Source organism: Aptenodytes patagonicus, chromosome Z, assembly GCF_965638725.1.
Source record: "Aptenodytes patagonicus chromosome Z, bAptPat1.pri.cur, whole genome shotgun sequence".
NCBI lineage: Eukaryota > Metazoa > Chordata > Aves > Sphenisciformes > Spheniscidae > Aptenodytes > Aptenodytes patagonicus.
Window position 1 is genome coordinate 31,229,475 of NC_134982.1, and position 24,012 is coordinate 31,253,486.

General features: G+C 45.5%; 1 protein-coding gene and 1 long non-coding RNA gene across 2 annotated transcripts; one reads left to right on the forward strand and one right to left on the reverse strand.

The window, feature by feature from the left end:
• Positions 1 to 227: 227 nt before the first annotated feature.
• On the reverse strand, positions 228 to 5,731 carry LOC143172846 (uncharacterized). The gene is made up of 2 exons (XR_012997420.1): positions 5,682 to 5,731; positions 228 to 4,622 (listed from the first exon to the last, which is right to left on the reverse strand). It is a non-coding gene; the product is annotated as an uncharacterized LOC143172846 (long non-coding RNA).
• A 284-nt stretch (positions 5,732 to 6,015) lies between these two features.
• VLDLR (very low density lipoprotein receptor) lies at positions 6,016 to 21,018 on the forward strand. The gene is made up of 19 exons (XM_076361940.1): positions 6,016 to 6,178; positions 10,427 to 10,546; positions 11,516 to 11,638; positions 12,527 to 12,649; positions 14,019 to 14,390; positions 14,497 to 14,619; positions 14,705 to 14,827; positions 15,293 to 15,412; positions 15,487 to 15,612; positions 16,012 to 16,183; positions 16,518 to 16,742; positions 16,900 to 17,018; positions 17,391 to 17,530; positions 17,647 to 17,788; positions 18,102 to 18,248; positions 19,165 to 19,254; positions 19,661 to 19,738; positions 19,851 to 20,020; positions 20,364 to 21,018. Exons 1-19 carry the CDS (start codon positions 6,031 to 6,033, stop codon positions 20,397 to 20,399), a joined length of 2,697 nt encoding a protein of 898 aa, XP_076218055.1. The 5' UTR covers positions 6,016 to 6,030; the 3' UTR covers positions 20,400 to 21,018.
• Positions 21,019 to 24,012: the final 2,994 nt, after the last annotated feature.

The following is a 24,012-nucleotide window of genomic DNA, read 5'->3' on the forward strand; positions in this document are numbered from 1 at the left end:
TCTGAACATTCCCAAAATGTTCCAGATCATCTGTTCACATGTTCATGTGAAGGGAATGTAATATTTCTTTTCACACATCTGCAGTGACACCCTCATCGTTTCAATATCTGATGAAAAACTTCTCTGCTAGCATGCAAGCACATTATGGCCCACTCCAAGCTTTCCAGTAACATTTCTTTTCGTTCCCCATCCTATTTCCTATGCTCTGCAGGCACAACACCACAATCTGAAGTTTTAACCAGTTTAATTAATCATATTCCTTATTTTTAACACACACCGCCATTTTTCATCCTTTGCAAAGAACACAAATATTAATATCCTCCTCCACTTAATATACAGAGTTTTTGTCAGATTTCCCAATATGCATGTGTACTTCCACAAAGGCGAACATATACACTGTTAGTCATGACTGTACATTAAAAAAAAGCAAACAAACTCCAAATTCATCTTTTTCCACTGGAAAAATTTACAAATATGTACTTCTAGAAGAATTTTAATAAATGTTTGTATTAACAGATATGTCTCACAGGAAAAACTCATCAGAATATACTCCAGCCTATGTATACTGAAAATAAATCTTGCGGTATCAGCAAGATCAATTTATATTTGCTTTATTACTAAGCATATAGAATTGATGTCACACGAGGGTATGATATTCTAAAGAGTATCTAATTTCTAAAGATAAACATAAAAAAGTGGAAGTAGCCACACAGTTGCAAAATGGGCAAGGGTGTATTTTGAAGCCACATTCTGTCCTACATCTGACAGAAATAGAAGCTCTTTTTCCACCAAAACTAAAGTTTTATCAGGTATTACTGAAAAAAAAAAGCATAGTGGAAGTTTTGGTTCTAATGCATGACTTACAGCTCTCTCATTTACAAGTTTATGCACTGCATGCACAGCACAGTACTACCAATGAAACATGGATTTGGGTTTTGAAAACAAATTAAATACTTCCAGGTTCTGATCCTAACATGACTTTAACTATTGTGATGTCTTCTAATACTATAACACTACATAAAATGCGTTTGTGCTCATATCACACATGCTAGATCCTCACAAACGGGGGAAACCCATCAGTAAGTGACTATACAAAGAAAATTGACTAATTTGTAGCAGAGGAGGAAATCCTGTCCTCACAGAAACCAGCTGCAAATTCCAACTGATGTTGGCAGATCAAGAATTGTATCCAATGTTTTTTCCATTATGAAGGATACATCCAAGAGACAAATATTTTCTAACCTCCTTCAGAGATGAACTATCCATGTTTCTTGTACCACTAATGATAAAAAAATAATAAAAATTTGTATTAAAATCACCAGCGAGAAATCGGTTCTCTCTGCCTCATTTTTACAACTCAGGTGATGGTGATGGGAAGGGTAAGGGGGACTTTTTTGTGAGTCTTAATTTACTGTTTGTTAGGTATCCTGAGAACAACACAGGAAAGGTGCTTTATTAGTGCAAAGTTGTTTGCTTTGTTTGTTCTCCTTTTTTTCCCTAAAGCTGCAGACAAAACACAGAACATGGATGTGAGTAGCACTTTTAACAACAGTATAAACCTTCACAGTTTGCAGAGAAGCCTTGCAAAAAAAAAAAAAAAAGGCCAATTTGTCCCGTAGATACAGCCACACAATCACATGGATCAGAAGGATTCATGCACATACCTATTTTAAATTATTCCCAAAAGATGCATTCTGTCTCTCTCATGCTCTGTACAACTCCTCTGAAGTCAGTAATACAGATCCTGGCTCTGCACTTCCAAAATACAGCCATAAATACACCTCCTTCGATTACTGTCAGTTCAGGCATTCAATGATCTTACGAGCAGTTAAAGTCTTTGATGGCAGCACACAACGAAGAAAACATTTTTGCAAGTGATCCTAAGGCAGGATGCTATCCCATGATAGGTAGCTGCTGCTTTTTCTAGCCATGAGGCTTTCCTTTTATTAGATTAGGTTGCATACTGTAGACATATCCTCACTTCATGTCCTTCACCAGAGGAGCTGGAGGCAAAAGTCCCACTGATTTAAGACCTGAGGATGAATTAGTAATCCCAGTGCTTCAGGAACTCATTTAGAAATGGAGGCTATAGGGTCTTTAAGGAGAAAAGAGAAAGGAAGGCAAACCACACTGAATTCATATTACGTGTACTCCAGAAGGTCCTTTCTGTTCTTTATTTTCTCTTGTAAGTTGACTTTACACTCATAGCCAACAGGGTAAATTCATTACCCCAAAGGATCCAAACCTTTTATAAGTCCAAATGCATTATCAGGTGAATTGATGTTGTAAAGTCTGTGGGGCCCCCATATCCACCACAATTCCCAAAAGGAAAGGTAATATGATGCCATTTCTTGTTACTTGGGTCATTTTTTAAGGCAAAGGCAATGCCTAACTGGTTCACTTAGCTTCTTGGCAACCTTTTCCAGCTTTTTTCAAGGGAACATCACTAGACGTTCAAGAATATTCACCAGTTATGGGTCAGAAAACAGGATGGAGACCTGGAGACTTCTCTAAAAACAATCAGCAGTAATAGAACTAATATGCATAATATTTAATACCATATACCACTTGACATTTTACAGTTCTTTGCGCACACACGAACAGATTGTTCTGTAGAATATCCCCACAAAGATGGCATGTCCTATTATCACAAATGAGAAATCTGCAGCAAACCTTCATAGCCGGTGGAACTCCACTGACTTCGAGCATCTGCTCAGTACAATAGAAGAAGCCACTGTTAGAAACAGGATTTCAGAATGCTTTTCTTTGGTGTCTCAGCCAGTCTGGTTAGTTAGAAACTACTCCTACATAATGTCTAAGTGGTTTTGGAAACATTAGCCCTGTACTCTGCACATCATATATATTTACAGTGCATATTTAATAACATTACTACAAATATATATTAATGCAAACAATAACAGAAGACGGACCTAGACCGGTTCTAAGAGCACTACAGGAGTGGAGCACCCTTCGAGATACTTGACTATGGGAACCTGCTTAACTGAGGTGGCAATGTCAGCTTTCCCTTCACACTCCCTCTCTGTGCTCCCTGAGGTTGCCCACTTTCTCATCCACCTTCTGCCTGCAACTGCCCGACTTCCTGACAGCTGAAGAAGTTCAACTCAGACATGGCAAAAACCAAAGGAGACTGAGGGCCACACATGGTAACAAAGTAAATGCATTTCCCAGACTGATGACGAAAGGACCTACAGTTACAAAAGCCAGCTCACATTCCTTACAAAATTCAGCACCCTTCCTAAACCTTACACCCTCCTGGGCGCTTTGCTCCTACGTTGTCACTAGCATAGTAGGACTACTGTTCTCCTAAGTGTTGATATTTCCAACAGACATCCACAATTTTATTCCAGTTCTTCTGTATAGATCTATTCTGGCTTGTATCCTTGTGCGTATGAACAAAGTGACACTACAATTCATTACACACACTGCAGACCCCCCCAGACACCTTCCCGTTCCCACATGAAGCAAGCCTTTCCAAGACTATGGCTGCTGCAAAGGCACAAAACCTCAGTGCAGCTGGCTCCTGGCTCCCATGGATCTCACAGATCTCCTCGTAGGGGCTGGCAGGCTACTTGCCCTTTTCTTAAACAGAGTTCCTGTAAGCACGGTGCTAAGGAAGGAACCTTTCTGTCCGAGAACCTTTTCTGGAGATTCCACCAGAGCCTGCAGACGATCAGACTCATGCACTTACTTACTCATGCATTTTAACTTAGTTGAAACGCCAAAAATTATTTTACAGCAAGTTCTGGAGTCCTCAGGTGTGCAAAGAACTAGGTGCATCCAAGATAGAAAGTTGCTTCCCCATCACAAAGACAGGTGCAGGTGCTCACGGAGCAGGGATAATTCAGGGGACAAAGACTACTTTTCCTCCCTCTAGTAAATCTGTATCTTCCATAGACAAACAAGGAAGACCATCAACTACCAGCATACACTAAGTTATGTCCAGCCCTGTATTTCTGCATGACTGGAGTCTTCTTGTGCATTGCTGCACTCAGTGTATGGCTTATAAAATATTTCTGTAATGATAACAGGGCATTTGTGAAAATGCTGTTCAGCCCAAAGCACAGCAGACCATGCAACAATGAGCACCCGACTGAAGGCAGTATGTCATGCTGAAGATCTGCAAGGAGAATGATGGTTTCAGCATACCACTTACACTAAGCCATCTTCCTGAGGACCCCAGTCAACCCCCTTGTACACAATAGATTTTTCTTGCTTGAAGCAGCATATGTTTGCAAGAACAATGCTGTAGCATCTAATGCCAAATACCAGGCAGGCTGGGAAAGCAAAGCCTTTCTCCCGCTGCCCCTGAGGCCATGAGGTAGAGGGGCTGTAGGGAGGCAAACACTAGAAACTGCTCTCTTCGCATTTACACATGTATCAGAAATACCATTCCCAGATGTATTTCAGTTACATGAAATCAAATCTTGACTTCTTTAACAAGTTTCTGACACATCAACTATTTGCCCATTTGGATGACCTGGACACTCGTTCGTTACATGAACTGCAAGAGATAATCCACTCCGAAGTTATTCATGCAGTGGTACGATTTGTCTTTAGTGGAGTCATGATACAACTGGATGCGATTCAAAAAGGGCTTCACTCTGCAAATAATGTATAAAGAAGTATGTTATGACATTTAGGAAATACGGAATCTCAAAGATACTTGCTTCATTGGAGGAATCATTTGCATTACTAAAAAAGACTTAAAATATTAGGCTAATAATTCAAGACTTCATTTCCAAGGAAAGAAACAGCAACCAGCTTTTTCACAATTTTTGGATGGAGCAGCTTGGTGAGGTTTATGTCTCCACTACAATATTAATGGCACAGCACACAATATTACCATAAAATAGCAAGTCTATGAAAATAAATGAAAAAAAGCAGAGGATCACTAAACCTCAATTGCAAATTCTAAGAGTGCTGTGAACAAAACCACATTTGCATTTTACCAACCCTTCTTTTCTTTATTTCACCAAGACATAATTGGATGTTCGAAACACTACAAATGTGGAATAAAACTACCAATTCTCCTCCTTAAAATAAAAGGTTAAGCTTGTAATTATAATACGTTGGCATATCATTTTGTGCAATTACTAATTAACTACCATCCCCGATCGGAGAATGCAGAAGTAGCGATTTTCTTCCTCAAAAGCTGCGCCTGCTTCGTTTTAAGTCAAGTTCAGCTACGAAGGGAGGGAAAAACCCACAGGCACGCAAGCACGCGCACGTGGGGCGGCGGGCGGGGGGGCACCAAATGGAAGAAACGCTTCTTTGGAGAAAACCATCCCGCAACGCGGATTTCGGCACGCCTCGCTGTGCCGCCCAGGACGGGGGGCCCCGCAACGCCCCCTCACCGCGGCGGGGCGCGGACGGCGGCATCGGCGTTTTGGTGAAGCAGGAGAAACAAAGCCGCCGCCGCCGCACTCCACCCGGCGCCCCCCTCCGCCGCCAAAGCTCCCTCCCGCCGGGTCTGACCCGCACCGCCGACCCGGCTGCAGGAGCCGGCAGCGGGGTCGCACCGGCCCCCGCCCCGCGGAAGGAAGGCCGGGAGGGGGGCGCGTGGGGGACTCTACCCGCGGCGCGGCACGGCGCGGCACGGCACGGCACGGCACGGCACAGCACCGCGTCGCGTCGCGTCGCCCCGCCGCAGCGCCACTCACCGTGCCGTGCCGTGCCGTGCCGCGCCGAGCCAAGCCGGTGTGCGGGCGCGCCGCGGCGGCCGCAGGTGCCGCGGAGGAGGAAGCGGGGGCGGGCGGCGCTGGCGAGCCAACCGGGGCCCGGCGCGGCGCCGTGAGTCACCAGCGGCCGCGCAGGCCGGCCGGGCGGCTGGTATAAGAGCGCCGCGGGGACACCCTCCCCCCGTGCGTGTCTCCGTCTCCCTCCTCGCCTCCTCTCCTCTCCGACCGCGGCGCCTGCCCGCCCGCCCTCCCCGCCTCTTCGCCCGCCCTCCCTCCCTCCCTCCCTCTCTCCGTCCCCCCCTCTCCCCCTCTCTCTGTCCCCGGCGCGGCTATGCGGTCGGACCGGCAGCGCGGAAACCCGAGCGCCGCGCCGGCGGCCGGCGGCGGCCCCGGGCGCGGTGCGGGGCGGCGGGCGGTCCCGTGCTGCTGGGCGCTGTGCCTGCTGCTCGCCCTCAGCTGCCTGCGCGCCGCCGCCGACGGTGAGTGCGGGGCCCGGGGGGGCTGGGGCGCGCGCACCGCCGGGGCTGCTCCCGCCGCCGCCCCCCGCAATAATTTCTTCTCCACCACCCTTTCCTCTTTTTCTTTTTTTTTTTCTTTTTTCTTTTTTTTTTTTTTTTGTGTCTCAGGCTGCTTGCCCGCTGCGCTGGGGGGGAGCGGGGCTCCGCGGAGGGGCCGCCGGGGCGGGCCCGGCATCCCGGGGAGAGAGCAGGGCGCTGCCGCCGGGGTCTGCCCCCCTGCCCCTCTTGTTGGGGAAGGCGCCGCCTTCCGCACCGGGCCCCAGGCGGCGCGCAGGGCTGGTGAGGGTGGGCCTGAGCCCCTGCCCGGCCGGCCCTTTCCCGCCCCGGGGAGCACCTTTCCCGGGAGCGATCCGGGTGCCGCGGGAGGGTTTGATTTCCTGCGCGATGCCTGGTGCTCAGGGGAGGGTCTGCGTGCCTGGGGCTCATCGCGGGGGGGTCGGGGAGGATTGAGGCTTTATCGTGGAGGAAGGAAGAGGAGCCCTTGGAAAGCCTGCGGCGTTAAGTGTGCTGTCAAACTACTGTGCAACTTTGGCTTTGTGGCATCCAGCAGCTTTGGCATGGCTCTAATTCAGGGCCAATGGTAACCACCATAAGGGATCTCCACCTGGTGGCAAGGTTGAGTTTTGCCAGCGCCGGATCCCTTCTTGTGGGCTGGGCTCTCACTAGTAGCGCTGCTCGTGGTGAGCTCCAGGGTTGCCTCCCAGCGCAGAAGCTGTTACCCTATGGCAGAGGGATCTGCACATTAAACCAATTGGATGGTCAATTAAAAATATTTTCCTCTTGAGTGGAGGTAGTAATCAATTGGCTGACTCCTTTCTTCCTTCAGGAACTGAGATCCAGGCTACTCTTCTAGGTGGGAGGTGGGCAACTGATGTCTGCATTGTTGTATGGCTCCTAATCTCCTGACTAGTGCCCTAAAGTAGGCCTAAGTGTCAGATGTTGGCTGCGTTGGCAAAGTATGCTTAAAGTTAGTTGGACCTTGCAGTCCTAACTGTGTGCAGTAGTTCAGACACTGGGTCTGTCAGGTAGAGGCAAGCCAGGGGATTGTTGCATCCAGTCCTCATACAAGGAGGAAGAGGGGAAATGTCTGCCTAGTCAGTCCTCAGTTCATGTAGATTGCTCCCATGTCCGGTCTACAATAGACATGATTAAACAGCTGTAGTATGAAGGACCAAGCTGGCTGGCACTGAAACTGATAGTGCACTGTAGTCAGAAATCATAGTAAGAGATATGCAATGGAGGATAACTCTAGTCCACCAAGTTAGTCTGATTCTTCCCTCAATTTGAGTTCGTGGCCCCACCAGCTCCCTCTTATTAGTAGTTGCAATTGCCAGGGTCTGGGGGGAGTCTAAGCTAGTTCCTGTATGAGCTCTCGCAAGGCTTACCAGTCACTGTTGCAAGCTTTTCTGGGACTTGGTGTCAGATGACAGCACACAAATGTCACATGTTTGAGGCTGCCCAGACAAGTAATCTGACAACTTGTTTAAGGGGCTGAGACAAACAGTGACAGCAGAGGTATGGAGAAAGCTAGTTTAACTTGGGTAGTCATTGTAACTGTGCTCCTTCACCCTGCGCACACTGCTGCTTATGAGCCAAACTCTACTAAGTAGTTACCTGGGAAACAGTAAAATAATATATGTTAGCAATCACAGGCTGTGAAGTTACTGGTTCTCTACATCTTTTGCCTAAGCTTTATCCCAAGGAGGAGAAAAGGTGTGAAGGTGCTTCTTGTGCATGAGTAGCACATGAAGAGAAGCTTTGAATTAGTGGCTAATTGATGCTGATCTAAAAATCATTAACTGTCTAGTGACTGAACCTGGAACTGCGGTATGACTCTTTCTTCAAATAGAAGTGGGTTAGACTGGTAGTGTCGTGACTAAATAGCTGTGTCATGACTAAAATGGTTATGTGGCATTGCAGAACTGTGCTTGGTGTAAAACAAGGGATCACAGTTAGTTACTGGCTGGAACTAACCTTTGTCTTAACTGGAGCTCACTCCAAGTGGCCTTTAGAGTTTGACAGACATCTTCGGGAGTAGCAACAGATTATGACCTTTGTGCACCTGTGTGGGTGTTAGGTGCTGTCAGTTCTTTACTTGTTTGTGGGCTAACAAAAGTAGTTGCTCCGACATTTCACTTGGTATCAGCTGCAGAAGTGATGATACCTTCTTGGAATGGCTTATTTTAAGGGTTGTAATTGTAAAGTTACAGCTGTTACTGCAAGTTCAGTTGCTGTTTCATTTAGCCTTGTGTGTAGCTTCCCTGTAGCATTTGGTCAAAGTGATGTTATGTTTCTAAGCCACAATGTACTAGGCAGTCTTAGCAAGCCTTTTCTGGTTATTCTAGCTTGAAATAGAGTAACTAAGGACTGTGGAATTATTTTGGGATCTCCTGAGTGGCAGGCTTAGTGTAATATCTCTAGTATGCTATTTTGGGAAAGGTTGACTGTTCTCACTCTGAAAGCCTGGATGAGAATGTCTCAAAACTATCAGGAGTCAGTTGTTGCATATTTTAGGTGGTAGTACAGTAATAACTGGAATAATGTGTGACAAGCTTGCTAGCAGAAGGTTACTTCTGTTAGAGGTTACTGGACAACAAGGTGATGTCAGGCTTAGAGCAAGCTGAATAGCTGTGGCTTCTGCACCCTCTCTAAGCTGACTGGGATGTGCCTTCTAGCACAAGGCAAGCTACTTGTTTGACAGCTCTTGACCAAATAGTAGCAGCTTTACAAAACCATGCTATTAGAAAGTGCATGCTGGTGTAACTCCCATCCTGAAAAGGAAAAGAGGAATGGAAATACAGACCACAAAAGCTGATGTTCAGTTTTTTGGCACTGTTTGAACACAGTTCCCAGAAAGAAGTTGTTATGGCTTTACTCTGTCTGACAAGTGAGTTAGTATTTTACTCAACCAGTAAGACTGCTAAAATATTAGCAGAGCTCAGTAAGCTGCTGTTTCAAATCCATTACTTCTAGCATGAATTTACATGAGACACTCAGTAGGTAAAATTGCCCATGTTGTCCTTGCTTATACTTGCAATTGTCTAGTGCCTGATGGCTGGCCAATATTATGTGAAATGGCTGAATAGCTTCCTTCCACTTGGAAACTGTCTTGCATTTTGCATGTCATACACAGAAGATAAAATAACAAGTAAAGTTCTACTAAAATTTGATGCCCTTTGTAAGCCCTGGAATGCCAAGACAAAGCACCTCCACTAAATGATGCAATAAACCAAGGAGGAGCAGGAGTCTTGCATCATGCTGTAGACATGTGCAGCCAATAGTAATGCATGAGCTTACACACTTGCCTACATGCATTACATGGAACAGCTCTGGCTTAGCTGCTGAAGAAGCAGGCTGTTGCTTTTAGTGGCAGTTAACACGGCTTCAAGACAAAGTAGGTTCCCTTGAGGGATGGGGTCATACAGTTTTAGAGCTGAAGATACTCTGGAAAAATGCACTCTAAGCACCATGTAGAAAGCAGTACCTTACTCAAGCGTACTAACAAATCAAGACTGTTATCAGCTGGGAGACAACAGGCTTGATTCCAGAAGGAAGTGATAAATTATCTTGCTCTCTTAGCATCACACTTGATCTAGCTTTAATAAACAAGATCCAGATAAGTAATCACACTTCTTTTTGTGTATACTAAGGAATGTCTTTGGGTGCCCTTGTTTGAGGAATAACTTAAATCATGAAAACTTGTTGTTCAACTGCAGAGCAGATATCTAAGCTATCTTTACAGACATCTTGGATTCCGCTGTAACATGTTAGCAGCAGAGTATGGAAATGCTAATCCAGCTTGATATTAGTCCAGTAAAAACCCAGTTTGCTTAAAGTTTGAAGGGTTCTGAAAGTGCAATGCTAGCCGCTAGACAGCAGAAGTCAATGTGTGCATGCATCCCTCTGCCTTGCAAACTTGACCCTGCCTTGAAAAGGAAAGCTTAGTAAGAAGAACAGTAAAGCTGGCTTACTGTTGTCTGGCAGGTGGGCTGTCGTACTGCTTAAGCTCTGCACTTGTACTGTGAAGGAAAGCTTCTGGCTTTACTTTCATGATTGAATAAGGTGACTGCAGAGATTTGGAACTCAGATCTGGTTTCATGCCAATGTTATGCTGTTTATTAAGCTGAGTAACTTCTTGATCAGCAGTGGGGGAAAGCAAGAAAGTATTGCTAAATAGTATTGGGGCTTATGTTCCTTTTTTCACTGAAGGTGCGAGAGCAATATGTGAGGAATCCCAATTCCCATGTAGTAATGGACGCTGTATTCCTTTACTCTGGAAATGTGATGGTGATGAAGACTGTTCAGATGGCAGTGATGAGAGTGCTTGTGGTAAGTAATCAAAATAAATAATATCTCTGTAGTAGTACTTGCTAGTTAGCAGTAGGGCCTTAACAGGGGATAGCTGGAGAGATGTTTATCCTGTCCAGCACTTCTGACAGTCAGAATACAGAGTAGAGGACAAATTCCCTAGAACAACTGGGGGACTATCTTGATGCCTTGTATCCATCTGAGGCAGTTGAATTTTTCTGAGTGCTATGAAAGTCTCCTGGAATTGGTGACTGAGAGAAAATCTCATGACCAAAACTCTGTATTTTCAAGGGTGGTGACTGTCAAGAACAGAATGCAAGCCTGTTCTCAGTTGTTGCTTGAAGACATAATAGAAACTGTTTGCTATTAGCACTTAGCTATTGATTATTCCATAGTTAAATGCCCTGGTTCATGTGTGAAAATGATTCTGCTGAGTCTCCTGTAAACACTAACTCTAGCTTTGGCTGCCAACTCTTGCTTTAAGCAGACATAGAAGCCAAGATGGATGACTACATGTACTTAGAGACAAAGCAAAACAGACTTGATATCCAACACTGATGGTGTTGAACTGCCAGTCTGCTCAGGCAGGCCTAAACTGTTACCTTAGGGTTACATAGTACCATGCTTCTGTAGTGACAAATCAAATGCCTCGATAATGAACTCAGAGTTCCAAATCTGAATATTAATATCAGTAGACCTTACTTTAACTCAAGTGTGTTCAAAGCAGCAGCTATTCTAGCAGCATAGTCTCCCTTAACAATAGCAGTCCTTCAGTGTCTGCTTACAGGAAAATAAATGTTTCTCCATGCACAGTATAACTCTCTAGGAAGTGTTAAACAGTGATGTCATTAGACTGGTGGAGGACGACACCAGACATCCAAGAACTAAGGATATTGCATCACTTTCCTAGGGCAAGGCAGCTTATCTCTATCTGCAACAAACAAGCTAAGCTCTGGTCTCTAAATAAGCAGCTGTCCTTCTCCCTTGCAGTGAAGAAGACGTGTGCTGAATCTGATTTTGTGTGCATCAGTGGTCAGTGTGTGCCTAACAGATGGCAGTGTGATGGGGATCCGGACTGCGAGGATGGGTCTGACGAGAGTGCTGAACTGTGCCGTAAGTGAGCCTCACTTGGTGGTGCAGGCAAGCCTGCAGGGAGTAGCTTTTTGACTTCTTGCCTGCTTGCAGCCTGGCTCTCCTCGTAAAGGAGGGATGAACTTGTTTTCTTGGAGAGCATCTTCCTAAGTGCTAGCTTGGCTTTGGCCACATCGGGGTCTTGACAAGACTTTTTACTACTTAAAAACATGCAGAACTGAGTGGGGACTCTACAGTTGTACCTAGTAATAGATAGTAAGTATGGGGTTTTACTGAGAGTCAGAAGCAGCAAGCACAACGCAGCAGGCCTGACCATTACTGTGGCTTGCTCACCAAGTCATCGCTGTCCTCCAAGACAACTACTTTGCAAGACAACCAGAGCTAGTGTAGGAACTGAGTGACTGACTACATGTTGGGGAGTGGGAAGCAGACATGCAGAGGCTTGACTGTGAGGTCTCGCAGTTAGCAACCCCAGTCTTAAGTGTGGTAACTAATCAAGGAATATAGATCCATGAAGCTTCATCTCTCTGTATCAATAGGATCCACACTAAGGAATACTTCAGCCCCAAGTCCTACTGCACTTTGGTATTACTCCTGCCTGCCACTACATGTTATAGTTCAAGCTTCTACAGTGTAACTGGTGTGCAATCACAAAACTACCACTACAAAGATACTCTTAAAATATTAATCTATTGGGAGCTGGAAGCATTTTTTTAGAGCACTACAAACTAGTGTAACCTTTTCCATGACGGAGCCATCAACTTAGGTGGATGCTGGCATCTAATTAACTGCAACTTTGTCTGGAGCTGAAGCCTTTCAGTCTCGACTTTCAGGACAACTGCTAAAACCCAAGAGCAGTAGCTCTTAAATTTGAGAACTCTTAAATTGAACTTAAACTTTTTTCAATAGATATGAGAACATGCCGGGTAAATGAAATCAGCTGTGGTCCTCAGTCAACCCAGTGTATCCCAGTGTCCTGGAAATGTGATGGTGAAAAAGACTGTGACAGTGGAGAAGATGAAGAGAATTGTGGTAAGGGAAGAAATGGTGGCTGCATAACTCTATTTGAAATTGACTTGTCTGGAAAGGAGCTAGCTGGGCAGTATACCTGGAAAGATAAATTTCTCATAGTATCAATATCTCCTTAAACCTAGATTCATCTTGTATTGCAGCCTGCTTATCAAAGCAGGCATGTTCTAACACTTCTCTATCCTGCTAAGTTAAGAACTACAGCAATATAAGCTATTTAACATCTATCTTTGGTCTCTGGCTAATTTTGACAATAGCCATAGGTTTAATCACATGTCAGGCAAACCATCAGAACTTGTTCGCTGCAGTTTCTCAACAGGTAACTCTAGTTAATGCTTACATAAACAAATGGTCTCCTGAAAATGTAGTAGTGCCTTGTAGCCAAAGGCACAGCTGATCTACTTTATAGCCCTATCCTGGAGTATTCTGTGCGCTTGTCTGAAAGTGCAGACTAGGGAAGCTAGGTTTCTGGTGTTGGGGGGCAACTTCAGGCTGGTATGCAAGTGAAGCTGCCACTGCCAGTATTAGAGTGCAGTGTTCCTGGCTTTTTCTAATGAACTTGCGTACATATGAATTGTCTGAGGTGTTTCGAGACAAATTTGCTGTAACCAAAGCCACAGGTCTGGCTTCCATCAGAGCCACCTTACCTGGATGGGCTAATGACACACAGATCTCCAGACTTCTGCTATGTGTCTGTGGAGCTGCTGCCTTACTCAGCAAGCACATGCCTTAATCTAGCAAGTAAATCTACAGACAGCGTTTCTAATGAAGCTGATAAAACTGACAGTTTAGGCATACTGAGCTGCTAGCTACATTGCTGTTAAACCAGCATAATTTGTACTGGGGTAAGTTGTGTGGGTCTGCTTAATACCACAGGATCAACTGGTGCAAGATCTTGATCTGTTATCCCCAGTGGTCCAGGCAAACGGGCCACTGCTGTCCTGAGGACCAGCACAAAACACTTCAATTTCAAACTACAGAGCATGCTGACCATCTGGCTACCTTAATCTTAGTCTGTACTCTGGAGTTAGCAATTCTCTTACCTTCTGTCTCTGGTTCACAGGGTTTGAGCCTGTTTTCTGAAAGGCTCGCATTCTGAAGCAGAACAGCCTGGCTGCTTCAGAAGGAGGTTATTTTCACTCACTGGATCAAAACTGATGCCTCTCGCTCATAACATCCAAAGGCAAGGAGGACAGTCTGTGTGGGGCCCAAGTGTCCTGTCGGTGGTCAGTTAGGTTCTCCTAGAGCCTTATACAGGGTGCTGATCTTCTGTTAGCTAATAGCTGATGAAGAACCTGCAAAGCAAAACACCTTTATACAAAAGTCTGCCTTCTTGTGATAATCTGCTAATCTCTTACTCCTGTTACTCCAGGCAATATGACTTGTAGTCCAGCAGAGTTCACATGCAGCAGTGGGCAGTGTATTTCCAAGAGCTTTGTCTGCAATGGTCAAGATGACTGCAGCGATGGCAGTGACGAGCTGGAGTGTGCACCTCCTACCTGTGGAGTTCATGAGTTCCAGTGCAAGAGCTCCACTTGCATCCCCATCAGCTGGGTGTGTGATGATGATGCTGACTGCTCTGACCACTCAGATGAATCTCTAGAGCAATGTGGCCGTCAGCCTGCACCTCCTGTGAAGTGCTCTGCCAGTGAGGTGCAATGTGGCTCAGGGGAATGTATCCACAAAAAGTGGCGCTGTGATGGAGATCCTGACTGCAAGGATGGAAGTGATGAAATCAACTGCCGTAAGTTAACTTGGTCCTTCTCTAGGAGGTGCTGGTTGGCTCCTGTTTTATTTTCTTTCCTTCAGCAGACCTCAGGAGTTTAAGTCTGTAATGGCTGTGTCCTCAGCTTCTCGGACCTGCAGACCAGACCAGTTCAGATGTGAAGATGGGAACTGTGTCCATGGGAGTAGGCAGTGCAATGGTGTGAGAGACTGTCTGGATGGCACTGATGAAGCAAACTGTAACAATGGTAAGTGTGGAACTAAGCAAGAATAAAGTCTTTGCAGAATATCTGTTGAAGCTGGTAGTCACCCTCGCAATCTTCATTATCTCAGTTATTCAGTGCTCTGGACCTGGTAAATTTAAGTGCAGAAGTGGAGAATGCATAGATGTCAATAAAGTGTGTAACCAGCAGAGAGACTGCAAGGACTGGAGTGATGAGCCCCTCAAGGAGTGTAGTAAGTGAACAAACTCATTACACAATACTGACTACTAGACATATTTGGATACAGCCTCTGAGCTGTCAAATGTCAGTCTTGAATGCCCATCTGCACTTCCTTGGTGACAAACAAACAACCAAGAGCAACCTAGTCAATAGCCTAGTTTTATCCTAGCCAAACTGGCTATGGGGTTGACTTCTCCATGGCCAGAAGGCACTTGAAGGCATTAGAGGCTCTGGAACTTCCAGGAGCCTCAATCTTTGTCTGCTGCTGCTAACTTGTAACACAAGTAACATGTTGATAGCTGAGAAAATATGAATTTGAGGAGGGTCTCTTGCATGTGATTTCAAGTGCCAGAGTGCTTTATCAGATGTGGCAGGCATCACTAGAAAATGGATGGGTATCTGGTAAAGCACTCCGTGACTAAGACTTTAAGACTGAATATGTGTGCTGTCTCTGAAGTGGCCAATTCTTCTTTTCTAGACATAAATGAATGTCTGGTGAACAACGGCGGATGCTCTCATATCTGCAGAGATCTCGTTATTGGCTATGAATGTGACTGTCCAGCTGGGTTTGAGCTTATAGACAGGAGAACCTGTGGAGGCAAGTATCAAGTACGTTAACATGGACCCTACTGATGGTACTGGAGATGAGAACAAATTAAATTGTCTTTACAGATATCGATGAATGCCAGAACCCTGGTATCTGTAGTCAAATCTGTATCAACCTGAAAGGGGGCTACAAATGTGAATGTAGCCGTGGCTATCAGATGGATCTTGCTACTGGGGTGTGCAAGGCAGTGGGTGAGTATTCACATAATACTTCCATAGCCCTGCTTTAAAATGAGGCAGCAAGTGATGTACTGTTTATGCTGTCGTGGTTTTAACACTAGTTGTTGTGCTGTTATCAACATAACTTGTACAGACCTGAACACTCCTAACACTTTGAATGATGCCATGATACAGTACTTAAAGCTGCCTGACATAAACTGCTTGTGTCTGCTCCCTGGGCAGGAGGACCCTCCCCATCAAGTTGTGGAGGGAGAAAAGGATGAGGTATGGTACAGCCAAGACTTCTGTCAGCATCCACTAGCAAGTGTGGAATGGCAAATACTAAATATGATGACTCTAAAACTTGTCATAAAAGAATAGTATGTGACTGCATGTCTAGAAGTACAGATAACACTTACACTCTTTTCACAGGGAAAGAACCATGTCTAATTTTCACCAACCGCCGGGATATCAGGAAGATCGGCCTTGAGAGGAAAGAATACATTCAGCTAGTAGAGCAGCTAAGAAACACTGTGGCTCTAGATGCTGATATTGCTGAGCAAAAGCTTTACTGGGCTGACTTCAGCCAAAAAGCAATCTTCAGGTAAATGGAGTCAGCTTCTGAACCCTAATGTGCTCCCCTAAACTATCCCACATTTTACCCAAGATACTTCTCTAGGCTCTGCTGATGAGAACTAGATTCCTGATGTCCTAAAGACAAAGTACAGTAGGTGAAAGTTCCCATAACTAGCAATGTGTATGCCTATTGCACTTCCTAGTAACTGCTGCTACAATTGTACAAAAGGCACTCTGCGGAAAGTCACAAGTGCATCTTCTACTTTGTCTGCCTGAGATCTGCGTGCAGTGTTTGCTGAGGCATGCCAAGTGGTAGTACCTGTGGAGGAAGTGGTTGAAAGCAAGTAATTCTTGTCTTCCAGTGCCTCTATTGATACCCGTGATAAAGTTGGAACACATGTCAGAATCCTGGACAACATACAGAGCCCTGCAGGAATTGCTGTTGACTGGGTTTATAAGAACATCTACTGGTCTGACTCAACTGCAAAGACCATTTCAGTGGCTAGCCTAGATGGCACAAAAAGAAAGGTTTTGTTTCTCTCTGAGCTGAGAGAGCCAGCTTCTATTGCTGTAGATCCTCTCTCTGGGTGAGTACTTGTCCTGGTTCTCTTAATGGAGCGGACCTACCAGCTATTCCATGTCCTGATAACTGACTTAGGTAGCCTTTGTTAGTTATTGGTCATAATTAAGAGTGATACTACACAGTATTATAGTGCATCATACAACATAAATTCTGCTTCACAGCTTTATGTACTGGTCAGACTGGGGTGAGCCAGCAAAAATTGAAAAAGCAGGAATGAATGGATTTGACAGACAGCAGCTTGTGACAACAGAAATCCAGTGGCCTAATGGAATTGCTCTAGGTATGTTGAACTTGTCTCTGTGCCAGAGGTATTCTGGAGCTTTAGCAATTTGTTTGCTACAAAAGTCAAGGTCAGCCTTCAGAGAACTATTTTCAGCTTCTGAGAATGGGAAGCTCCTGCATGCCTGGAGACAACAGGCGCAGATAGCACTTCTCAGATACTGAAATGATGACTTTTCTTGCACTGCTCTATATTATAGTTGAGGCACAGGCCACTTAGGCAGCACTGCAGCAGCCTTCTGCATCATGGTATGGTAAGAAACTAGGGCAACACTGCAACTATTCTTGAACCTGTGGGTGTTTCAACTTTGCAGGAGGCTCTGGAGGTTTTCTCCATGTAGATAGTAAATATGTTTGGTTTTTTTCCTCCTAGATCTTGTAAAAAGCCGTCTGTACTGGCTTGATTCTAAACTACATACGCTGTCAAGTGTGGACTTGAATGGCCAGGACCGTAGAATTGTGCTGAAGTCTCATATGTTCCTTCCTCATCCTCTTGCTCTAACAATATTTGAGGTAAGAATGACTTCTGTAGTCATTGTCAAAGATCCTCTTCTTGCTTGTACGTGGCTAGCAATTATGGTGCTGATAGCAACACAGAGGTAATGGGATGCAATGACACTGTCTTGTAGGACCGTGTGTACTGGATTGATGGAGAAAATGAGGCAGTCTATGGTGCCAACAAATTTACTGGATCTGAATTGGTTACCCTAGTGAACAACCTCAATGATGCACAGGACATCATTGTGTATCATGAACTTGTTCAGCCTTCAGGTAACTCTAATACAATTTATAGTTATGTCAGTGTGTACTTGTAAGAAGCCTGCCCTGCTTGGGTGGTGGCAAATGGTATCCCTCCCCCATATAGCTGTCTACTTCACTTCTACTTACAGTGCTCAAAGCTTCTAACAGGCAGCCCCATTGGGGTTGAGAAAAGGTCAAGTTGCAATTGCTCTTTCTTAGGCAAGGCAGGTGCAAATCTATAACCTGCAGAGACAAGTAACTCTACTAGAGCAATTATTAGCAAATAATTATGCTATACACCTGGAGTATGAAGGCTCACTCCTGTCAATTGCTTTACCAACAGGCAGGAACTGGTGTGAAGAGAACGTGGCAAATGGAGGCTGTAGCTACCTGTGCCTGCCTGCTCCTCAAATAAATGAACACTCTCCAAAGTACACCTGCGCATGTCCTGTTAAATACTTCTTGCAGGAGGATGGACTGAGATGTGCAGGTATGGTAATATGACTGAAATCTTTTCCAGGATGGATGGGGAAGGAGTAGAGGTACTGGACCTGTTGGAGGCAAATATGGCAGTATAGGATGACAGCTTTGCATGAGTTAATCTGATGTGATTAATCTTGGAGGGGGTGGTCTTCTAGCATGCATTAAGATGACCCTCAAAGTCTGCAGGTGCTGTTCAAGTCCATGCTTGTCTTCTGCATCATCATCATTTGCAACAAGACCTTGTACCTCCATGGCTTTCTGCAGACAGCAAGCACATGCGCAAAACATACCAAGCCCCTTTCTTATAAAACAAGGGGTATAAACTAACATGGCATGTATAAATACAGTGTTGAAAAGCTGATAGGCTTGCTGGCCAAGGAAGTTTGTTTGGACCTGCTTTCGTGGTCCAGACAAACATGCTGCTGCTACTACCCTGAGCACTGACTGTATGGCAGGCTTGTTTGTCCAGTGGAGTAGAACTAGAAACTCCAAGGTGCCACTTACTATATTGCATGTTGATTCTGATTGCCACAGTTAGAGCACTGAATGCAAGGACGCTGTCCTCAGTTGGCTGCTCTAAAGGGTTGCTATAGGTATGAAAGACTGTACCTAACCAGTAAACTTGTGGAACTAAAATCTCACTCAAAAAATCTGAAGTGAGGGATGGGGTGGCTTACTGTTGTCGTGACCCTAAATACCTGTGATTCATGCCTGATTAACTGTCTAGCCTTGTTCTTGGAATTATTTTTGATCAAAAACTCTCAGCTGAGGGTGTGCTAGTGAAATAACTAATGTCAGTGTTTCCAATAAAGCTAACAAGCTGCATGATCATTCTGCCATCTGCTAAACATTCACTGCCATGGCTCTCATAGCTAAGCCATTGCAGAACTTTAGGATTAACTGGGTTCTTGATCTATAATTAGTTTCAGGTACTGGAACAACTGTGGCTTACACTGAGGCTAAAGATACCAGCACAACAGAAAAATCTCCAACTGTTGGACTAGTTCCTGGAGGTACTGGTCCCAATAACTCAGACTGCTAAACATCAGAGAAATTAAATGCAAACTGACCCACTAGCCTACTTGAAATTTTCTCCTTTGCATGCAAGTAGAGAACACAGGCCAGGTCATGTGTGTAGTACAAGTACAACAGCTGGAGCATGTGATAAACAGAATTAGTTCACTTATGGCAGTGTGGAACCTATAGGTTCCATGAAATCCCAGGAGTGCTCAGAGAAGGCAAGCAATAAAAAAAAAAAGCTTTCTACTAATATAGGATGAAGCCTGTTAGGCTGTTCTTGCAGTGTGTTACTGAGAAGCTAATACATGATAGCAGTTTCTGGGCTTGGGAAGTGCTTGCATCTGACAAAGTCTGCCAGCCTGTCAGTAAGCAAGCTCACTACTTCAAATTCTTGTGCAGGATTCAACATCAGTGGTACAACATCTGAAATAGCTGCAGCTGGAGGAACATCAGCAGCTTGGATTGTTCTTCCTGTCTGTGAGTACAGCATTCACTAGCCTTTGGGACCCCTTGTGGTGGGACAAGCCGCTCTTGTCAGGAGCTTGACTTGACTCTACTCCATACTTGCAATCTGTTTCTCTCCCTAAAGTATTGCTGGTGATGGCTGCAGTGGCTGGCTACTTCATGTGGCGTAACTGGCAGCACAAGAACATGAAAAGCATGAATTTTGATAATCCTGTCTACCTGAAAACTACAGAAGAGGACCTCACAATTGATATTGGAAGACACAGCAGTTCAGTAGGACACACCTACCCTGCAGTAAGTAAACCTATTGACATGTCCAAGGCTCCAGGTTAATCCTCAGAGTAGACAGATTACCAAATGATATCTGACTTGAGTTTAGGAGAGGTCTCTGCTCTTGAAAGCTGCTGGCTGCAGCCAAACCACTGGGCTAAATCAGCTGAGAACTTGTCCTTTTAATCAGGGTTAAAGTTATAGTAGGCAACTACTGTCCTATGCCTGGGTTGGAGTAATTGGTCCTGAATGTGGTCATTAGTCTGCAGAACTAGCCCCTGTTTCAAACTGTTGTGTAGTGATGATATGCATTGTTTTGTGTCTTCTATTAGTACAACTGTAGCTAACCTGTACTTATTTTGTACAGATATCTGTTGTAAGCACAGATGATGATATGGCGTGAGCACTGGATCAGCAATTGCTTCCGGTTTACTTGTGTTTTACACTCTTTGGGGATAGTAACCAGGTTTGTGGCTGAAAGACTTCCTCCATTCTTGGAAGAAAGAAGATACTTTCTGTATGTATGGAACACTTATGTAAATAGCTATTTTCTACAGCTTAACAACAAACTCTGTAAATACCTGTCCACAACAATTCAGCTTTTAGTGGTTACTGTTTTATCAGTAGCCCTTGGATTGGTCAGTCAGTAACACCACTGACCAAATATAAAGCACTTTCCATAGAAAGCCATATTCCAGCCACAACTTGTAACACCTGTACATATGTGTATAGGCCACTTGTAAATATTATTCTTGGAAAATCACTACCAAGCACTTTGAAATACTTCAAATGTAAATTATTGTACACTGTCTTTTTCAATAATTGGGGCAATGGCAATAGGAAAAAACGGGTTACTATGATTGCCAAAAATTTGTAAACATAAGTAATTTTGTATGGATGATTGAAACAATCTTGTCTGTTACCTCTTAGAGGTATACAGGTATGAATGCTCTTTAAGAAACCACTGTAAATCTTAAATGCAGAGGAGGGGAAAAAATAAAACAAAAAATTAAGCAGTTAAAGTATTGGTCTCCATTATTATGTTAGTACTGAAGTAAAATAGAGTAACTCCTAAGTTGGAAGCTTTAGTGGGCTATACTACTACTGCCAGCCAGAACATGAAGATTTTTCTTAAGTTATTTCAGCAGTACCCCAGACTGCTAAGACAGTACCCCAGACTGCTAAGACAATACTGACCTGCCAGGTGACTGAGGTTTGTACTTGAGACTAATACTGTGCAGGGTACTGGACTGAGTGGTCTTCTCCAGCTGGACTCCTAAGTTAGGATTGACAGTGGCTAAAAATACTCAACTACTATTGCAAGCTCTTAAGAGGTAGCATTGACAGAGATGCTATGTGGAGACAGGTCAAAGTATTGTCTGCCAGGTAAGTGTAAGGTCCTTGCGAAGGATGTTATGCACAAGCTCACAGTGGTGTCAAGCTGTTAGCAGTTCTCCCTCAAGGCAGTGCCAGTGCAAGTTGGATCTTGGTACCTGCTACACCTGTACAAAGGAATAGCAGAGCTGTGAGTTGGCAGTTAATCATGGCAGCCTGCTCCTGGACTCAGTGCTGAAAAGCCCCTGTTACTACATGTGTAATGACAGAAGTCTCCTTCAGTGAGCATCAATGAGCTAGTGTCCCCTTCCTTGTGAGAACTCAATTCATAGAATAGTTTGGGTTGGAAGGGACCTCTAAAGGTCACCTAGTCCAAACCCCCTGCTGTGGGCAGGGACATCTTCAACTAGATCAGGTTGCTCAGAGCCCCGTCCAACCTGACCTTGAATGTTTCCAGGGATGGGGCATCCACCACCTCTCTGGGCAACCTGTGCCAGCGTTTCGCCACCTTCAGCATAGAATACTTCTTCCTTATATCTAGTCTAAATCTACCCCCCTTTAGTTTAAAGCCATTCCCCCTTGTCCTGTCGCAACAGGCCCTGCTAAAAAGTTTGCTGCCATCTCTTTTATAAGCCCCCTTTAAGTGCTGAGAGGCTGCAAGAAGGTCTCCCCAAAGCCTTCTCTTCACCAGGCTGAACAATCCCAACTCTCTCAGCATTTCTTCAGAGGAGAGGTGTTCCATCCCCCTGATCATTTCTGTGACCCTCCTCTGGACCCGCTCCAACAGGTCCGTGTCTTTCTTATGCTGAGGGGTCCAGGGCTGGACGCAGTACTGCAGGTGGGGTCTCACCAGAGCAGAGTAGAGGGGCAGAATCCCCTCCCTCGACCTGCTGGCCACGCTTCTTTTGATGCAGCCCAGGACATGGTTGGCCTTCTGGGCTGCGAGCGCACTTTGCTGGCTCATGCCCAGCTTTTCATCCACCAGTACCCCCAAGTCCTTCTCGGCAGGGCTGCTCTCAATCCCATCACCCCCCAGCCTGTACTGATATCTGGGGTTGCCCCAACCCAGGTGCAGGACCTTGCACTTGGCCTTGTTAAGGGTTCACACTATTGAGGTTCACACGGGCCCCCTTCTCGAGCTTGTCCAGGTCCCTCTGGATGGCATCCCATCCCTCTGGCATGTCAACCGCACCACTCAGCTTGGTGTCATCTGCAAACTTCCTGAGGGTGCACTCGATCCCACTGTCTATGTCATTGATGAAGATATTAAACAGTACCTGTCCTAATACAGACCCCTGTGGGATGCCACTCGTCACTGATCTCCATCTGGACATTGAGCCGTTGACCACTACCCTCTGGATGTGACCATCTAACCAATTCCTCACCCACCGGACAGTCCACCCATCAAATCCATACCTCTGCAGTTTAGAGAGAAGGATGTTGTGGGGGACCGTGTCACAAGCCTTACAGAGGTCCAGATAGATGACAGCTGTAGCTCTTCCCGTGTCCACTGATGTAGTCACTCCATCATAGAAGGCCACTAGGTTAGTCAGGCAGGACTTGCCCTTGGTGAAGCCATGCTGGCTGTCTCGAATCACCTCCCTGTCCTCCATGTGCCTTAGCATAGCTTCCAGGAGGATCTGTTCCATGATCTTCGTAGGCACAGAGGTGAGACTGACTGGCCTGTAGTTCCCCGGGTCTTCCTTTTTTCCCTTTTTAAAAATGGGGGTTATGTTTCCCCTTTTCCAGTCAGTGGGAACTTCACCGGACTGCCACGACCTCTCAAATACGATGGATAGTGGCTTAGCAACTTCATCTGCCAGGTCCTTCAGGACCTATGGATGGATCTCATCGGGTCCCATGGCCTTGTGCACCATCAGGTACCTTAGATGGTCTCGAACCTGATGTTCTCCCACAGTGGGCGGCTCTTCATTCTCCCAGTCCCTGCCTTTGCCTTCTGCAGCTTTGGCAGTGAGGCTCGAGCACTTGCCGGTGAAAACTGAGGCAAAAAAGTCATTGAGTACCTCCGCCTTCTCCATGTCCCAGGTAACCAGATCTCCCATTTCGTTCTGGAGAGGGCCCACATTTTCCTTTGTCTTCCTCTTATCCCCGACGTACCTATAGAATCTTTTCTTGTTGCCCTTGATGTCCCTGGCCAGATTTAATTCTATCAGGGCTTTAGCTTTCCTGACCTGATCCCTGGCTGCTCGGACAATTTCTCTGTATTCCTCCCAGGCTACCTGTCCTTGCTTCCACCCTCTGTAGGCTTCCTTCTTGTGTGTGAGTTTGTCCAGGAGCTCCTTGTTCATCCATGCAGGCCTCCTGGTGTTTTTGCCGGACTTCCTCTTTGCTGGGATGCATCACTCCTGAGCTTGAAGGAGGTGATCCTTGAATATTACCCAGCTTTCATGGGCCCCTCTTCCCTCCAGGGCTTTGTCCCATGGCACTCTACCAAGCAGATCCCTGAAGAGGCCAAAGTCCACTCCCCTGAGGTCCAGGGTAGTGAGCTTGCTGTGCCCACTCCTCAGTGCCCTAAGGATCTTGAACTCCACCATTTTGTGGTCACTGCAGCCCAGGCTGCCCTTGAGCTTCACATTCCCCACCAGCCCCTCCTCATTGTTGAGAGCAAGGTCCAGCATAGCACCTCTCCTCATTGGCTCCTCTACCACTTGGAGGAGGAA

Coding starts and splice junctions, on each gene's coding strand:
- VLDLR (XM_076361940.1), top strand. CDS start 6,031: ATGCGGTCGGACCGGCAGCGCGGAAACCCGAGCGCCGCGCCGGCGGCC. Junction 6,179..10,426: donor CCTGCGCGCCGCCGCCGACG/GTGAGTGCGGGG, acceptor TTTTCACTGAAG/GTGCGAGAGCAATATGTGAG. Junction 12,650..14,018: donor AGAAGATGAAGAGAATTGTG/GTAAGGGAAGAA, acceptor CTGTTACTCCAG/GCAATATGACTTGTAGTCCA.